We start from the raw sequence: 16,801 nt of genomic DNA, 5'->3' as shown, positions 1-16,801 counted from the left end.
GTTCATTACCATATAAATTAGATTTTATTAAAGTTCACAAAGAAGTAAAATTTAAAAAAGTTAACGTGTTTTAATCAAAATTTACGTTCAGTACGTGGACTCGGTTAAAAGGAAATTTTTTTTAAGACAAAGGACACTGTAACACTGATTAATCGCAAAATGAAGATTTATCGATGATAATTTTCTATATAATGATAATCAGTCGATGTTTACCAGTAATTTAAGAGGAATATTGAATCAAAGCCCAGATTAATTACCTATATTTTATTTCTTAGTATTAATTGAATATTTTTTCATATTTCACTAAATAACTTTTTATAACCTAAACCTTTTCCAAACAAATGTATAAAAATCTTACCAACGAATATAGCTGAATAAGACCTCATTATGATGAATTATTATGAATTAAAGTAGTAAAAGAAGTGATGTTAATGTCTGGTTATATTGATAAAATCTTTATTGTTCGATACTCATCCTCACAGAGTCAGGAAGAAATCTTGGAACGAACATTTTATGCGAACCGATGTTAGACAATAAATTGTATCGTACGATCAGAGAACAACAGATAAGTGCAGTATTGAGTATCAATTGATTCTTTATTTTCACTGATTTTCTTAAAAACAATTTTGTTGAATTATGGTGTAGCTCTTAGATTCAACAAATGCATTTGTCAATTGTATCTTCTATTACACTGACTGGAGATGCATATCCAAATATGTCCATAGATTGCCTTATAAGCTGCCACAGTTTGTCATTTCTGAGGCCGTTCTATTGCGACATAGTGAATCATTAATATTACCGTGATGTACGTGACGGTCTCGTTCCCATTCTTTTCGAAAAAAAAGAAAAAAATAATAGCGTATGCTCACCTTAAGCATTTGTCTATAGCACTGAGTAAACTCCTCGTGCCTTTGCAAAGCTATACTCAACAGGCAAAGATATCCCCAAACTTCGGCATCCTCACAATCAATTCGGTTGGCTTCCATTAGTGAAAGTTCGCATTCATCGAATTTTTCCAGCTGTTCACCGAAAATGAAAACAGCTCGTACTCCATTTGGCCAACGAGTCAATATTACTTATATCTTACAAAATAATAGCAGATGCCGACACCCAGCCAAGTTTTACAAGTACGCTCGTGCTTGCAAGCTCGCAAAAAGACATTTCTCGCGTGCTCGTATTCTTCCAACTCGATCATACGATAACCCAATCTAAGGTGTACTAAGTGAATATTTTCTGGCCTCTCGTACATCATGTCGATCGATTTGTAGTGAGACGTCGCTTGGTCGATGTTGCCGATTTTATAGTGTGCGTGGCCTAATAGAGCTGCGACGCTGAACTCCTGAAATGTGATTTTCAGCTGTTTTTAACAATTTCTTGTTTTTACCATTGAAGTTTACATTTATAGCGTGATTACCAATCCAATTACTGATTCGGCTTCCTCTAAGCACTCGATTACTGAGCTGTATGATTGTTGTAGATATCGATTCGCGCTGGAGAAATATAGGAATGCTATCGATTTATCATTACGACAAATGTCTTGAGTCAAGGATAGCTCTGCAAACTATTTTCATAGCAACATTAAGCTTGGTAATCAACGGTAAATGACTTTTGAAAAAGTAACAAATTACATTGTAGAGACTGAGTTTGAGAAGTAGGCAAGTAGTTAAGAGAAAAACACGATCACTTTTGCAAAGAGCTGTCGTCCAGACCATGGGTTCTTCATTCAGGATTTTCATTGTTTCACCATCACGATTTCGATCCCTCATACACTCTTCGGTAATGCAGAGTGTTACATCAATACCTTCAATATTCAAATTATTTGCATGAATAATTGTTCAAAAAATAACTCATTCCAGGTTATTATAATCAACTCTAGGACTGTAGATGACCGATTTTCTTGAAATTTGTTATAAATGTTATCTACGTAATACTGTACTTCATTATAAACTTTTAGGTCAACCTAATGGGTAGGTCAATAGTTATAAACAATTAAATAATTTTGACCACAATTTGTCGAAAATCTACGTCGTCGTAATCATTGAAACTATTAACATCAATTTTTAAAAATAGACATAGAATAATGAGTTATAAGTGTATCATGAAAAAAACTATTAACAACATTATAAAATTTACTAAATTTTGTTATGAACGAAAGGTTATATCTGAAAAAATATATTTTTTACTTTAAAAATTATTTTTCGTTTAGATATCGTAGACTCGTTTTCTATAAGAATCAACGCCACGCGCCTAAGGTGATTATCCGGTACTAGCAGACCTTTACTATCTGCCTGATACGAAAGGCAGTGTGGAATATGCACATAGCATCAAGAACAATTTGAATTTATTACTTTAATATATTATTTGTAGCGAAAGTAGCAAATTCCTTCCCAATTCGTCAAAAAAATGTGCAGCAGATTAGTTTTTATTGTTTTTCACCAAAATTACACTATTCGCAAATCTGTTAGTTGATTGAGAATCTTCTAATTCGGATTTATTTTTTCCATTGAAGCATTTTAATATATTAACAACGAGAGATTTTTATTCATTAAATTCATATTAAATTAATTCACATTATTATTGCGGGTTATTATTATTCATAAAATTAGATCTACAATGAGTATCAAGAATTGAGTTATATTCTACCGAATGATAACATTGTCATTTATGAGGAGAATGAAGTAAAGAATTTGGACACGAAATATGTGTTGAGTGAAAGTAATGTTCTAAATGAGATGATTTAGAAGATCCAACTAGAGTTCGTTGTTCATAACTCGGACTCCTTGCCGTATTGTCAAACTTCGCTTTATTGTGTGGAATTAGTGGAAATTGAAGAATTAGTTATGTGTTATGAGATGTTTTTCCCGTTCGCGACACCCATTAATAGGCGACATGTTGGAAAACCGAATTATACATCGAATATTGCAGAGATTTAAGGAAGGATGGGAGTAGTTCACACTACAACGGTCATCGTCACTGGTTACCAAGGTAAGGCTTGCATCCGTCGGTGAAAACTTAAAATGGGATGCTGATATAGAAATGCTTTATTTTATTACATTGATCTTAAACCTATAATAAATGCTTATTCCACTGGCGCGTTGTGGTCACCCTCTATCAACCAACTATGACTAATTCTTGCGTGATGAGAAGTCACAATTTGAATGGCATTCAACGTTTGTGTACATATACCGCCAAAACATTGAATTATTACTAGATGGCTTATGCTCCTTGATTATCTCAAAGAAGCTAACAGAAAAGATGTCAACTACTTATAAAGAGATTTTTAGTATAATTAAATATCAAAATTCCACCGAAGAGTATCGTTACAATGAGTGTTTTGATTACTTCGGCTTTAATAGAGTGACCAATCTATTTTTACTATTTTTTTAGGATAATTCTATTTCAAACATTAAGTATAAGTAGTAGATTATCATTTATAAAAAATGTATCAATTAAGTAGTATAACCCCAATAGTAGAAGATTACGTTAAATAACTAAGAAAAAGTTTATGCACGATTTCAAATTACATGACTATATTGTGAAAACTATAGCATTCACCATCATCTCTTTCTACTTCTTATATAAAGCTCGCTTTACTAATTTTAATCTTGCTTTTAATAGGAAAAAGTGCAAGAAATCCAACGAAAAAAGAATAAAAAAAAATGAAAATACAATTGTTGAGCATAACTTCTTGTTCCTAGGAAAAGTTAATAAATTTTTTAATATTATTAAAGTTTTTTCTGTTGATTTAATCACTTTAGAAGTTTGTTTTAGGTTATCAGAGGTCTAAAAATGTAATTTTTAAGAAAATTATGTGTGTGCGTGCGTGCGCGTGTGTCATTTGTTGTATAAAGACTTTTTGGACGATTTTTTCATACGTAAAGAATGTAAAAAAGATTTATTTAACTCTATCGAGTAGTTTTGTCAAAGATAAAAATTTTGTGAACGTGAAAAATTATGAAAATTTGATTTTTTAATTATTTTTAGACTTATACATGAGATTTGTTGAATCTTATGTTAGAGTTTTGTAGTAATTTTATTTTCTTTTGATTTGCAAAAAAAATCGCATCTCTAGCTACTTTCATTTTAAAGTTATGTTGCAAAACGTTAACAAATAAGAAATATTTTAAGAAATAATGCATGAAACTTTTTGAAAGTTTTGCTGAAGGTGTCTCATATTATTAGTAAAATATCCTACAAATCTTAAGTATAGATTTGTTTCTGCAAAAAAATGTTTTTTGTCTATAAGTAAACTTTTTTTGTTTTTATAATAACAGGAATAAATTAAATCTAATCAACTTGAAATTTGGTACAAATATTAATTATTATAAACAATGAACCGAATTCTTTGTGCGGATCATTCGGGCCACGAAATCTCGAAATATTTTAGATTAAGGTAATATTACTTTAGATTAAGATTTTAGAGTATTTTAGATTATTTTAGATTAAGATAATATATACTTAATTTAGGATCTTTTAAATAAACAGCCATAACTTTTGATTGAAATCAATTTCTTCATAATACAATCATTTCATTCTAAAATTTAAAGTTTCATTTTAAAGATTCTAGCTTAATAATGAGACTTTGGATAAGCAATTCGATTATATTTAGCCTGAGCTATCGTAAATTAAAGAAATGATTTCTTTTGCTTGTAGTATAATATAGAATTCTTCAACGAAAATAACCATCTTTTTTGACTAATACCGAATTTTTTATGTTAAAAAATTCTATTTAAAGTTGACGATAATAGATTTAAAACGAAACATCACACGAATAATTTTATGATATGTAGTCTAAGTTATCGCAATTTAAAATATAAAAAAAATATCGGTGTCCTTGTTTTTTCTTATTTTATATATTTTTTTTACGCATGATTTAGTGATAAATTAGCACAGTTCATGATGAACATACAAATAAAACAATATGTTATGAAAAATATTGATTAAATAAACGACATATCTTGGTTATATATATATCGATAAAATAAAATGATACGACATAAAATTAGAATATTATAGATGGAATGGAATGAATAAGATTGGGAAATAATAAAAAACAATACGGATAAAAATCTACGTAAAAACGTTATATGAAATAAATTAATAAAAAAAATTATATAAAATAAAATTCATAAATATTGTATGAATGAAAAAAATATATTTATGAAAACAATATTTAGAAATTGAATTAGTTAACGAGGAAGCTAATTGTCAATGAGTTGGCAGCATTTTTTACATAATACATTGACTGTTCATGAATCTACGATATGTAAAAAATATATTAATACCTCCACAGGCATAAATTAAAAAAATGCTTATCAAAATTAATATTTATTAATGTTGATCTACTTATCATGTCGACCGAAAAGTTTATAATGAAGTTCAGTATTAGATAGACAAAATTCATACCAAATGTCACAAAAATTGGGTATCTACATCTTCAGAGCTGATTGTAATATTTTGGAAAGGGCCAAATATTCATAAAAGCTATTTTACCTGGATAATACTGAATTTTTACGTAAAATAGATGCAAAATAGCCCAGCCTTCAGCAAATAGTGGATATAGTTGTGTGACGGCCATTAGAAATATTTCAGCATCATAGTATTCCTCTCTCGTTGCCAGGATTATTCCGTAAAACAATAATCTAGAAATAATGAGTATATTTAGGTATTCCACTGTCGAAACTCGGATGAACGATTCACATAAACTCACGCGATTTTATGACGGGTATTTAATTTGATAGCCTCTCGGCAACATTCAATTGCCTCATCAATGTTATGTCTTCTTATAAGGTAAGTAGCATAAATAATCCAAGAATCTGGATTCTTCTGATTGTCACAAATAATCTGATATATACATAACCATATCAATTTTTATAATTTTTAACGATAGTTTAGGTAGAAACAAATGATATACCTTAACGAATAGTTTATCGGCTTTCTCGTAATCTTCAAATTCACAAGCCTCTTCGGCTCTAATCCAAAGATCTTTAATATTTTCACGCTCCTCAAGTTCTTCGGCGTAACGCACGTCAAGCTTCGAATTCAACGCTATGTGCATTTGTTCTATCAAGTATATGTAACAAGATGAAACTAAATTCTGCAAATGATCATTTCTTTTTTGTTCACATTTCGAAACGTTTAAAATATACGGAAAAGAATTACTTGATTTTCTACGGCATACCAATCAGGCGAATCAATTGCAAATTTTTGATCGAGTAGATTGACGATTTTATTTTTCAGACTGCTACGTATCGATACATATTTCCCCTTTTCGTGAAGGAATTGTTTAAAGTGACTCAGCTCGTCCTAAACATCACATAGAAATCAGATTAATTTTAAACCTACCGAAACATGTAAAAACTAACTGGAATATAAATATATGGACAGGTGAGTTCTTCATTGTCGGATAATCTAGAACTTGATAACATTTTGCAAGGATCATCGCTTTGATCTTCTATTTTCTCTTTGCATTCACATCGCTCCATAAAATCCTGCGCAAACACAATTTATTTCGAAAAACACATGTCTCATATTAATTTCTGATGTTATTACTCGATAATTTTCAGCGATGACGTCGACTAAATGCTTAACACAATTCATATACTGATCGTGCGCGATGTCCGGTGTATAATAATAAAACGGAGCTTTCGGTCTTATTGTTTTTTTCAAAGCTTCAATCCTGAAATACTTAGTTTAACTTTACAAGTGACCAACAGACCGAATCTGTGTGGTGCGAGGAGTATACGAACGCTTTAGTGTATTCTTCTAAAGTACGCGCGGCGTAAAGTGGATTAAAAAGCTCCAATTCGATCAAAATCAGTACAGGCTCCCCATTGTCTGTGAAAAGTGGTATACACTCTTCTTTCTTTGTGCACTCTGATTCTATCTAAAAATTTATGCATGTTTCAATACCAATCACTCGAGTTCGAAAAGAAACGCACCGAGGATAAACTTTCCGGCTTAAAACTGTCCCTTCGATTTTTCGACTCATCTGTAAATTCGTCATTAAAGATGCCATTTTTCAATCCAGTTTTCTCTTCCATATCAAATAAACTTTGCGTGAAAAGCTGAGCCAATACTCGAGTTATTTTTCCTATAGTTAGATAAATATCAAAAATAATTATTTGCAAGTGGAATTTTGATAGATTCACTCACTTCCAGGGAAGAGAAGTTGACTTGCATCAACGTAAAATTGATAAATTATACCATCTGCCAACTGATCGCTGCCTTTTTCAGTTATCATGATCTCGAATGGCCAGCATTTGTATCTTTAATTAACATGTTAGACTTAGTATTCAGTTATAAATCAACAATTTGAGAAAAAAAGTTAAAACTACTTTATTAATTGCTCTCGGATATTCTGAACATCATTTTTTTCTAGTAAAACTCTGTCTATACAGTTCCATTCGATGCGTGGTTCATTACGTTTGGCTACTTCCTAAAAAACACATAAAATCAACCACACTATTCGTCGCCAATTTCCATAACATTTTACTTGTAGATTAAATTGTTTTTTGAAGTCGTTTTTCACGCAATCGTAATCGCAATCGACTTTATATTTAGAAAACTTCGCGCGACTGTCAAGTTTGGATAGAGATTTCCAAGTTTTTGTTCTTTCCACGTCATGATAATCCGTCCACTTTCCACCTTCGAATACGATACACGAATCCTGAATCTCCAATCGAACACTAATTACAAGTTCACTTTATTCGATGGTTGAAATGTAAAAGTGGCTACCTTATTTGAAAACGCAACAGTGCCACATTTGTAATCCATGTAATCGGTGAAACACGAAGGTAAATTATAAATACTCTCAACAGTGATGTTCATAATATTGAACTCTACGCCTTTCATCATCATATCAGACTCGTCTTGGCTCGTGACAATCGATATGCGTGGTAAGTTTTCCCAAGCAACGCCGTTGTTATCCCACGAGTATAACGGAGTTTCCAGAACTAATGTTTCCTTGAAACTTATTTCGCCTATATATGCGAATAATCAATAAATATTTGTCGGAGAAATAAGATTTTAAGTTATACCTAGAACAAGTGGTACGAGATCGACGTTGCACAAACCAAGAATTCTTAGCTCGCTGCTTGGAGATTGTTGCGGGTTCGCTTCTATCACAGTTTTACTTTTTCTTCTGGTATTCTTCTTTATAGGTATAACAGTATTTTCTATAACCTCAAACACTGTGACTAAAAATAATTTCGTTGGTCAGTGGGAAAAAGTAGGGGCAAGAGAATCTTGTGTACGATTAACTTACTTAAAACAGGCGTTGACACAAGCGGTCGAATAGAACTCAAATCATGTGCACAGTAAGGCAATCCAACGGTAAAATCAATGATAGAGGCTTGCTCTATACTTTCACTTTCGTTGCTGATGTCAATGTTTATTATTTGACTCTCTCCTAAAACGACGTCTTGATGCTCGATTTTGAATTTTATTCGCAAGCTACTATCTCTACCCTGTTGAAAATAAGAGATGGCCATTGGATGTTACGTCATACGTGCGTGATCGAACGTCACATCTTCAAATCAATATGTGCTTAAATTAATATTTACAATGTTCTCAATGCTGCTAATTGATATTTCGATTTCGGTTTCAACTCTTTCTTCTTCTACAATAGTAAATTCCGAATCGCCCGACGCAAAACTTATTTCTTTCTGCGCCATAGTCACGGCGCGTCAGCTGTACCGTACTTTTTTTATTTTATAGTAAAACTTCGACCAATGTCAATTTTCGCTGTTAGATTGCAGAGAAAGCTATACGTACTCGCACCAACCTCGGCATTTTAGGTACCAATACCGTGAGCCATTAGTTGATAGGCAAACATTCTTTGTTTCTGCCAATTGTTCTTAGATAACCTCTTTATATCCTTCAGTTGTTTATTTGCAATACTAAATTGACATAAACGATCCAAACGAGAGCGCTGTAATGATAGAGACAATGCGGAACAAATTATGAAATGCGTCTAGATTGACGTGATTGTTGTCACGAGCAAACAACTTGTACTTCCGTGAATCTTTTTTATGAAAGAAACATTTCTGTAAAAATTAGGAAAGGTAGTAAGTACAATTCACTTGGCACGTGCCAAGCAGTTCGGCTGCAGTTCATATGGTCAATAATCTTTTCCAAATTTTCGAGGTCGTAAGTGTTCAATATTAAAAAGTTCATTGTAACAAAGAATTTTATATTTTCATTATTTTAATAATTATTGCAAGGCAATGATATAATATATTTGAAAATCACCATTATGGTTATTGTCGAATCAAGCACCTTTTTCTACTTGCATCACACTATGCTGATGGATCTTTGTAAGCGATATTAGGACACCAACATGAACCAGCCCCGAAGCAACCTGTACTCCTATTGGCTACAACGAGGAAAAGATTCACATTCCAAGGCAATTGAAAAACAACTGACGGATTTTTTGACTTCGATCGTCCTTAATCGAAAGTTCCTGATATCAGAGTTAACTGTAATGGGTACTTTTCTTTTTGCGAGACAAAATGAATTTTCTAATGAAGCATTCCAAACACAAATCAATATTAGAATTACGATAGTGATGAATTCATATTGTAGAATAAATGTAAGCCTTAATGACATAAATGCAGGTTGATAATTTTATAAACTTGTTTATAAACTTTGAACTTCCGCGGGCCATCGGCTACCAGCACTATCTACAAACCTTGCACCGATTCAACGACCGTAGCCTCAACCACGTGCATCAGTCCGACATCACCTTCGACACACTCACTGACCCATAGTCAACTTATCATATTAGGACGAAGGGATCAATTCATATGATCAGTATCGAACTAGGACTCAATAGCCGCGGTCTGAGTGGGGGGCAGCGAAGAAGAAACTCCCGGTTGAGAGCCGCCGTTTGCTTTCGCAACTCTACCAAGCTAAGTATCTCAGGTTGTGCGCGCTCGCTATTATCATCTTATACTAATTATTTAATTCCACTCCGAAATTTCTTCTACATGCCTTAAGCTCTTAACGACCGCGAGTATGCATGACTGGTCTGTGTGATTCTTGATTCGTTTGTCAAACCTAGTATTATAAGTTTTCAGAAATCAACGAGCCTGAGCAAAAGAAGGTAAATATTTTCTTATTATTTATAAAACGTATAACATTAATATCACAAGTACATCTTATATTCGCCTTATCGCCATATCTCCAGAATACAGAAATTCAAATTCTGTTATTTCATTTGATACGTATGATAAATAGAAGACGAGGTACGATGAAAAATAAGACTTTCGATTTATAGTCAGGACAGTTTTATTAACAATTTCAGAGAGGTTAAATCTGGGAAAACTGTGGATCGTCCTTTGGGCAACATATCACCAATCACTGTACTAACAAATTCGGATATTATATTTATGTAAATGTATAATTCGTGTTTGCTATACATTTGAAATTTATTCGTGCACATAATTCAAGTCTCTTGACAAAATTGGAACATGTTATTAGTTTTAAATATACGTTATGAAAATTAATATTGGGATATTAGAAATATTTTTCGTAAATAATGATTTAAATAAAGTAGTATACTATTTTCACAATAAGCTGTTTTTGTTTATTGTAAGATCTGCGCCTATCAATTTTGTTATATTCTGCTTATATTATTATATGAACATATCATGACCGCGTGTGATGAATACAAAAAAAATTACATGATGCTTGTGTAAAAAAATTGCTTTAACAGCTTTTAAATTAACAATGGATGTATAATTTTTCTTCTTTAATTTAAAACTTGATAGGTAATTGGGTTATTAATTTTTCGTTGTCAAAAACAATAATATAATAATATACGATATTTTTTCGTCACGAAAAATAACAATCATGCGTACATCTATTTTATAGTCCACTTTATACATTGTGAATCCAACCTAATGACAGAAGCTCATAACACTTCATTTTAATATTCATTCTCATTTGCAATTTATATAAAAAATTAATGTGCAATGTATTGACTAAACAACATTAAATATGAGCACAAATAAGGAATTAAACAACTTATTCTAAAGATTATTCGATTTTGACTATTTTATTAAATAATCCTGAATACATCCTTTCACCTCGTATTTCGGAAGCATAAAACATGAATTATATGAATTGTACAATTCAAAGAAAATTCGTTGAAATAAATGAATTCCACGATGAAATAAAACTCTGAACATTAAAAAAAAGTAAATAATTGGCTGAACAAAGTATTCAAAAATACAACAGATTACTATGTAAAAAAATCATTTTACGTATTAATTCTTGGAAGGTAATCTAAATATATGAGCGAATTACTTTTTGCGTACGCTACCTTTTGTGCTTAAGGCATTGATAAACTTACAGTTAACTAACAAAATCATTATTTGCTGAATACATATAATCTTACAAATAATTTCACACAAAAAGTGATAGATAGATAATATTATGTCAGTCAAAAATAAAATTGTTATAACAGAAAAACAAAATTAGAAAGACAAACGATTGTTAGTAATTTTATTCATATAAAGCTGCGTAAAATTTATATAAAAAATTTTACTTGTAAGTAAAATAATAAAGCATTAGAAAATAGAATTATGGCTTTATACACTAAATATAGATAAACCAGCCTCACAGAATCAATCTACAACAGAAAAAGTGATTTTATTAATCTACTTGATAATGATTTCTTAATAGTAATATAGCGCTAATTTTTCTTTTTTTTTATTTTATCACAATTTCTTTAGCTAGATTATCACTATTTTGTAAACACTTATTCAGTTAACATTTTTATGCTCTAATTCGCCTATCTCATTTCGCGTTATAAGAATCTGAGTAAGAGTTCGTAAGAATCTGAAAATACTGACGAACCTTTTAACTTTTAGATGGTTACTAATTTCACATGAAGTAGTATATATCTTTATTGCATTTATACACATCCGATGTTTTGAAAAATCAGAACTTCTTGTATATGTTCGCTTTAATAATTTATTGAAAAATCTATTTTATTATTAACTCATTTTTTTATTATTATGTATTATTTGATTAAAAATATAATTTGTTATCGAAGTTATGTTAAGTAACTGCACAAATTTGAAAATGTTAGTTTTAAATACCTTATTCCTAGACAATAAAAATAGATTTTCTTTTCGTAATTATAAGAACCATCAACTTCTTACTCAACTTTAAAAATTTCAGTTTTTTGAATTAAAGCGGCATTTCAAAGAATATTTTTTTTAGTGCATTTATATCGCGATTACACGTTTTTTGATTCTTCAGATTTAAGTTCAGTAGATTCTTCTGATAATTGTTCTGCTTTCTTTTCCATAGTATTGATATTTTCTTCTTTCATGTTAATCATTCTAGAAGCTTCTAAATTTTCTTGATCATTTTCTATAACTTTATCGTTATTATCTGTGATAGAAATCGCTGAAATCTCATTCGACTTTTCCTTGCTTTCGATTACTTGTATGTCACTTGATGCGACACTAACGTTATCACAAATATCAACAGTTTCTTTACAATCGCATTTAATTATACTTACAAAGTCAGATTTTGTTGGTTCTTGGAAAATTTTGTCTTTCTCAGTCTCAACAACTGATTTTTTAAACGAACCATCTAAATCTTCAATAACATTGCAGTCACTCAGTAATGCAGAATCATTTATTTCAGATATACTTGTTTTATTGAAGAAATCGATTTCAGCATTATCAAGGAAACCACTATCATCGCTATCTTTAGGAATTGAATCGTGTATTTGGGCATTTTCTTCTGGTTCAACTAAATCAATTACTGAATTATCTTCGACTTTTGAATTATCAACTTTCAACTCAGCAGAGTTTGATTGTTGAGATTCTTCATTTGTAGCGTCATCTGTTTCATTTTGTTTAAATGTAATTTTCTTTTCACTTTGCTCTAACATTACATTTTTTTCCTCCTCTGGTTTCAAATCAATATCTTCTTTTTTATTATTCATATCAACTGTCGTTTCCAAAATTTCTTTTGTTGTATTTAAGTTTGATTTTACTTCAACTGCACCTAGTATATCTGATTTAGAATCAGCTGTTGAAGATGATTCATAAGAAGTTGTGACAATTTCTTGGTGATCTGCAATAGATCTATTAACAAAGTCAGAAGAAGAATTAACTATTTTTTCAATACTTCTATCAACTAGATACACATCAAAGATCTCACTTTTTTGTGTTGATTCCGATTTTTGATAAGTTTTTATATTATTGTCATTTTCATTATTTTTATTACTTTCTTCAACAGCTTTTTCTTCAATTCTGACTTTAATTTCATTATCATCAGCAACCGAATGACTGAAATTGTTTAACAGGTCAGAAAATCTTGTATTATTAGTTGTATCTTGTATTATCAGAAAATCAATATTATTAGTTTCACGCTCTATGATGTCGTTGTTTTGAATATGAAATTGATTATCTATTGGTTTATTGATATCATTTTCAACAGGCATGAAATCTTCGACAACAGAAACATTACCTGTTTTAATAGATTCAAATTTTCGCTTTTGAATTCGTTGGGACTTTGAAAAGAAATTATTAGATTGTCGTTGATCTCTTGATTCATTTCTTTGAGAAAGTAAGGCCTGCGATTGACTTTTAGGACGAGGAGATAGGTCATTTCTGAATTCCTTTTTAAAAAAATGAGAAGATTTTAGGTTACCTTCTTTTTTCCTCTGTGCAAAAGGACTTTTTGGAGCTAATTTAGGTCCGTTATTAAAATTCGCAGTTGCCGCTTTTTCATCGAAAGATTTTTGCTTCATAAATGAATTTGATTCGGAAGCCATAGTATTAGAATCTGACTGACTGCTGTAGGTAATTCGACTTTTTTGCCGTGGACCAACTCGTCCAGTCCCAGCGATGCTTGGTGAATTCACTGCAAAAAAAAAATATTATGTATAAAGTTTTCACTAATTATTCGACGATTTGATAATAAACAATAAAATTATAATAAACACTGATAAATTTGAAAAACAAGCATCTATGAAAAAGCAATTGGTTCAAAATCAAAATGAAAACATCTAACAAATGACAAAATCATGATACATCCAGCTACTATTATCGATCGTTTGTTCCATTACTTACCACACTTTTATTAATGCTTTGCCTACTTTTGTAAAAATTTTACACTTATTGAAATCTCAAGTGGAATTAAATTGAAATTATTTTGATCAAAAAATATGTAGGGCAATTTATTATTGAAAGACTTCTGTTTAATTTCAAATTGATAGCTTGTTCATGTTAAATAAATAATTTGAACAATGCAACAAGTGACATTCATTGTTAAACTAACAATAACAAAGTTGAATAATTGCTAAAGTTGAAATCAATATCTTTTAGGCTTGTGTTTTTCAGATTTACCATGTGGAGCATTCCTACTTCTATTATTCGCACCTTTAACGCTCATCACTGTGGACTTATTTGCTTGGCTTCCTTGGTTCACTGTAACTTTAATGCTTTGGTCAAAAGCTGCTACAGTTCTATTGTCAACAGGTGAAAGTGGTGTCTTACAGTCTGACTGTTGTTTCTTAAACTCATGAAGCTGCTCATGATAAGGATGACGATAATCTTGACTGTAATTTTTTTGTGACTGATGATAAGTTCTACTTCCTCCGTGTCCGCGAGTGGAGTAATCATCTGCCACAAAAAATTAATTGAAATATTAAATTTAATAAAAATTTCAAAATCAATAAGAGTTTAGAAACATACTGTCATAACGATTATTCCTTCTGTCAAATAAATCTTTATGAGTATAATCTCTTTTTGGTTGATCTTTCTCAAGACTTACCTGAAATAATAATCAATTAATAGTAACATGAAGTAAAGGTGAAATAATTTGGATTATTGATAGAAAAAATTATCACCTTGTTACAATCCCACTCTCTTCGCCAATTACCTTCAGCTGTCTTTTGCCTATTGATTCGAGCTTCATCAATTCTGTTACGCTCAGCTCTCCAAGCCTTATATTCTGGTAGAGACTCTTCTCTATTATGGAAAGCTTGCAGACCCTGATTATCCTACAAACACACATAAATATTATCCATAAAATTTGAGGATTGATCATCTAACTTGTTATATCTAATTTGAATATTTCACTTTGAAAAAAGCATCTCTTGATCCTCCACCTACTGCATTATTGCCACCTCTTCTTCTAGGACCAGCTCCTCCTCGAGAAGCCCTATTTCTTGATTTGTTTTTGTCCTCATCTGTCCTGTTTTCAACTGTACGTGTTTCTCTTTCACTGTCTGCTAAAAAGTTATATTTTGGATCTGGTGGAGGCCCTTCTCCCTAAAAAAAATTATATAAAGTTTTGATTCATATTTGTACTTTAGTGTAAATTATTATTTTAATTCTTACCTGTGCAAATTTATGCTCCTTTTTGGCAAGCCTTTCTTGAATTCCTGTATAGTATTGGGTAGACCTTTCATTTTCCCTATCTTTTGTTACTGACTTTTGTTTTTGAACAGTTTTTGGTGGAGCTGAAAATTCAGGTGGCTCTCTTCTCTCAGGCCAATCATCTGATGGAACTAGCTGAACTAATGCATTCAGCTTTGCTGCATTTTTCTTGTCAGCTTCAACTTCCTAATAATAAAATAATGATGAAATAAGAACTTTCTAATATTAGCTCATAGAATATCTATGACAAGTGTTACTTTATATCTCTTTCTTATCTGTTCATTTTGTTGTTTAATTTTATTTATTTTCTCCTCAAGTGCATTGGCAGCCATCTAGAAAATATTTTGAAAAAAATGAAAAACTGTCGAAGATTCATTCATTTTCTAATAATCGATTTATTAAACGTTTGGAAAAAGTAACGGCACTGCATAACATTACGATAATGAAACAGTTGCGGAGTTAAATGAACGACTGTCAAATGCAATAGGTTCGTCTAACGGTAAAAACCAACGATAGCAACTTTCTAAAGTCAAAAAATTATATATATATATATATATATATATATATATATATATATATATATATATATACATACATATGTATATACATACATACATACATATATATTCTGTTACATATTACTCGGCTACTACGAAATCTATCTCATAATAAAAAATGTTCCACTTAGTAAATGCGAAAATAAAGCAGGGCTGTCAAGCCGGCTTCGAAAGAAATTCTAAAACGTCACTTTATTTTGATACGTATTGTTATAATTATCGCATTCTCGAGAACGAAAAAAAGCACGATTAACCTCTTCCAACTCTCAATTTCAAGTCTCATATATGTATATGTATATATATATATATATATATATATATATATATATATGCTTGCCTTTGTGAATTGCAGGTGCTGAAATTAGTGATAATTAACCATTCAGTAGACGCTATGAGTGTAAGTAATCAAATTGTCACTCGTAAATCCAAGCCCGACCTGTGCAGTCCATCTTTACTGAGGACTCGAGAAAAGTTTTTTTGCACAAATCACTTGAATTTTTTTATACTTTATTGATGCGAATATTCTCTTACTATATGCCACTACTCACTACAAACGATTATTACATTATAGAAGACTTAGTAATGGGATTTATGTTACAAAATATTTAGTATTGACTTTTATTTTGTTGGAATTAGGAACACACTCGCGAATTGTAATTGGACTGTGCGATATTATTCGTCAAGTAAAGTTTTTTCGTTCGCCCTGACAGTCTGACCTCAAGCTCTTTTCGCGACTTTCGCGAAGCACAAAACTTGCAAAGACTGGTCTTTCACTTTTCTAGCGTACGTTTATACACTATAGAGGTCGGCACCTTCCACAATTTTAAATTCAAG

The 16,801-nt window shown here is 31.0% G+C and overlaps 2 protein-coding genes across 6 annotated transcripts; both read right to left on the bottom strand.

Moving 5' to 3' along the window:
• Positions 1-687: 687 nt before the first annotated feature.
• Positions 688-9,632, bottom strand: LOC131668862 (cilia- and flagella-associated protein 70-like). The gene is made up of 18 exons (XM_058943333.1): positions 9,253-9,632; positions 8,565-8,932; positions 8,267-8,468; positions 8,040-8,198; positions 7,738-7,982; positions 7,464-7,675; positions 7,156-7,268; positions 6,968-7,093; positions 6,750-6,882; positions 6,553-6,679; positions 6,163-6,306; positions 5,915-6,097; positions 5,711-5,844; positions 5,494-5,642; positions 1,629-1,801; positions 1,415-1,561; positions 1,088-1,339; positions 688-1,019 (listed from the first exon to the last, which is right to left on the bottom strand). Exons 2-18 carry the CDS (start codon positions 8,673-8,675, stop codon positions 732-734), a joined length of 2,898 nt encoding a protein of 965 aa, XP_058799316.1. The 5' UTR covers positions 8,676-8,932; positions 9,253-9,632; the 3' UTR covers positions 688-731.
• A 652-nt stretch (positions 9,633-10,284) lies between these two features.
• On the bottom strand, positions 10,285-16,693 carry LOC131668856 (AP2/ERF domain-containing protein PFD0985w-like). Of its 5 annotated transcripts, XM_058943325.1 has the most exons (9): positions 16,305-16,693; positions 15,668-15,742; positions 15,372-15,596; positions 15,111-15,302; positions 14,879-15,031; positions 14,724-14,802; positions 14,526-14,651; positions 14,409-14,462; positions 10,285-13,890 (listed from the first exon to the last, which is right to left on the bottom strand). In XM_058943325.1, exons 2-9 carry the CDS (start codon positions 15,740-15,742, stop codon positions 12,248-12,250), a joined length of 2,547 nt encoding a protein of 848 aa, XP_058799308.1. In that variant the 5' UTR covers positions 16,305-16,693; the 3' UTR covers positions 10,285-12,247. The 5 variants fall into 5 exon arrangements, with proteins under 5 accessions (XP_058799308.1, XP_058799305.1, XP_058799306.1 ...); XM_058943322.1 differs by having other exon boundaries at positions 14,409-14,651; XM_058943323.1 differs by having other exon boundaries at positions 14,409-14,651; positions 15,144-15,302.
• Between the last annotated feature and the right edge of the window lie 108 nt (positions 16,694-16,801).

The sequence above is a fragment of the Phymastichus coffea genome, unplaced genomic scaffold (assembly GCF_024137745.1).
Source record: "Phymastichus coffea isolate CEN01 unplaced genomic scaffold, Cenicafe_Pcof_1.1 PCOF00084, whole genome shotgun sequence".
Lineage (NCBI taxonomy): Eukaryota > Metazoa > Arthropoda > Insecta > Hymenoptera > Eulophidae > Phymastichus > Phymastichus coffea.
Note: the sequence above shows the minus strand (reverse complement) of the source record. Positions and strands in the feature narration are given on the sequence as shown.

Bases quoted from the DNA above. Each gene is read 5' to 3' on its own strand.
- LOC131668862 (XM_058943333.1), bottom strand. From the start codon at position 8,675: ATGGCGCAGAAAGAAATAAGTTTTGCGTCGGGCGATTCGGAATTTACT. The intron at 5,643-5,710 runs GTGAGTTTATGT...CATTATTTCTAG, and splicing joins AATACCCGTCATAAAATCGC to ATTATTGTTTTACGGAATAA. The intron at 1,562-1,628 runs GTAATTTGTTAC...CTATGAAAATAG, and splicing joins TCAAACTCAGTCTCTACAAT to TTTGCAGAGCTATCCTTGAC.
- LOC131668856 (XM_058943322.1), bottom strand. From the start codon at position 15,742: ATGGCTGCCAATGCACTTGAGGAGAAAATAAATAAAATTAAACAACAA. The intron at 15,303-15,371 runs GTAAGAATTAAA...AATTTTTTTTAG, and splicing joins AGGAGCATAAATTTGCACAG to GGAGAAGGGCCTCCACCAGA. The intron at 13,891-14,408 runs GTGCGAATAATA...TTTTTTTTGCAG, and splicing joins CACAGTGATGAGCGTTAAAG to TGAATTCACCAAGCATCGCT.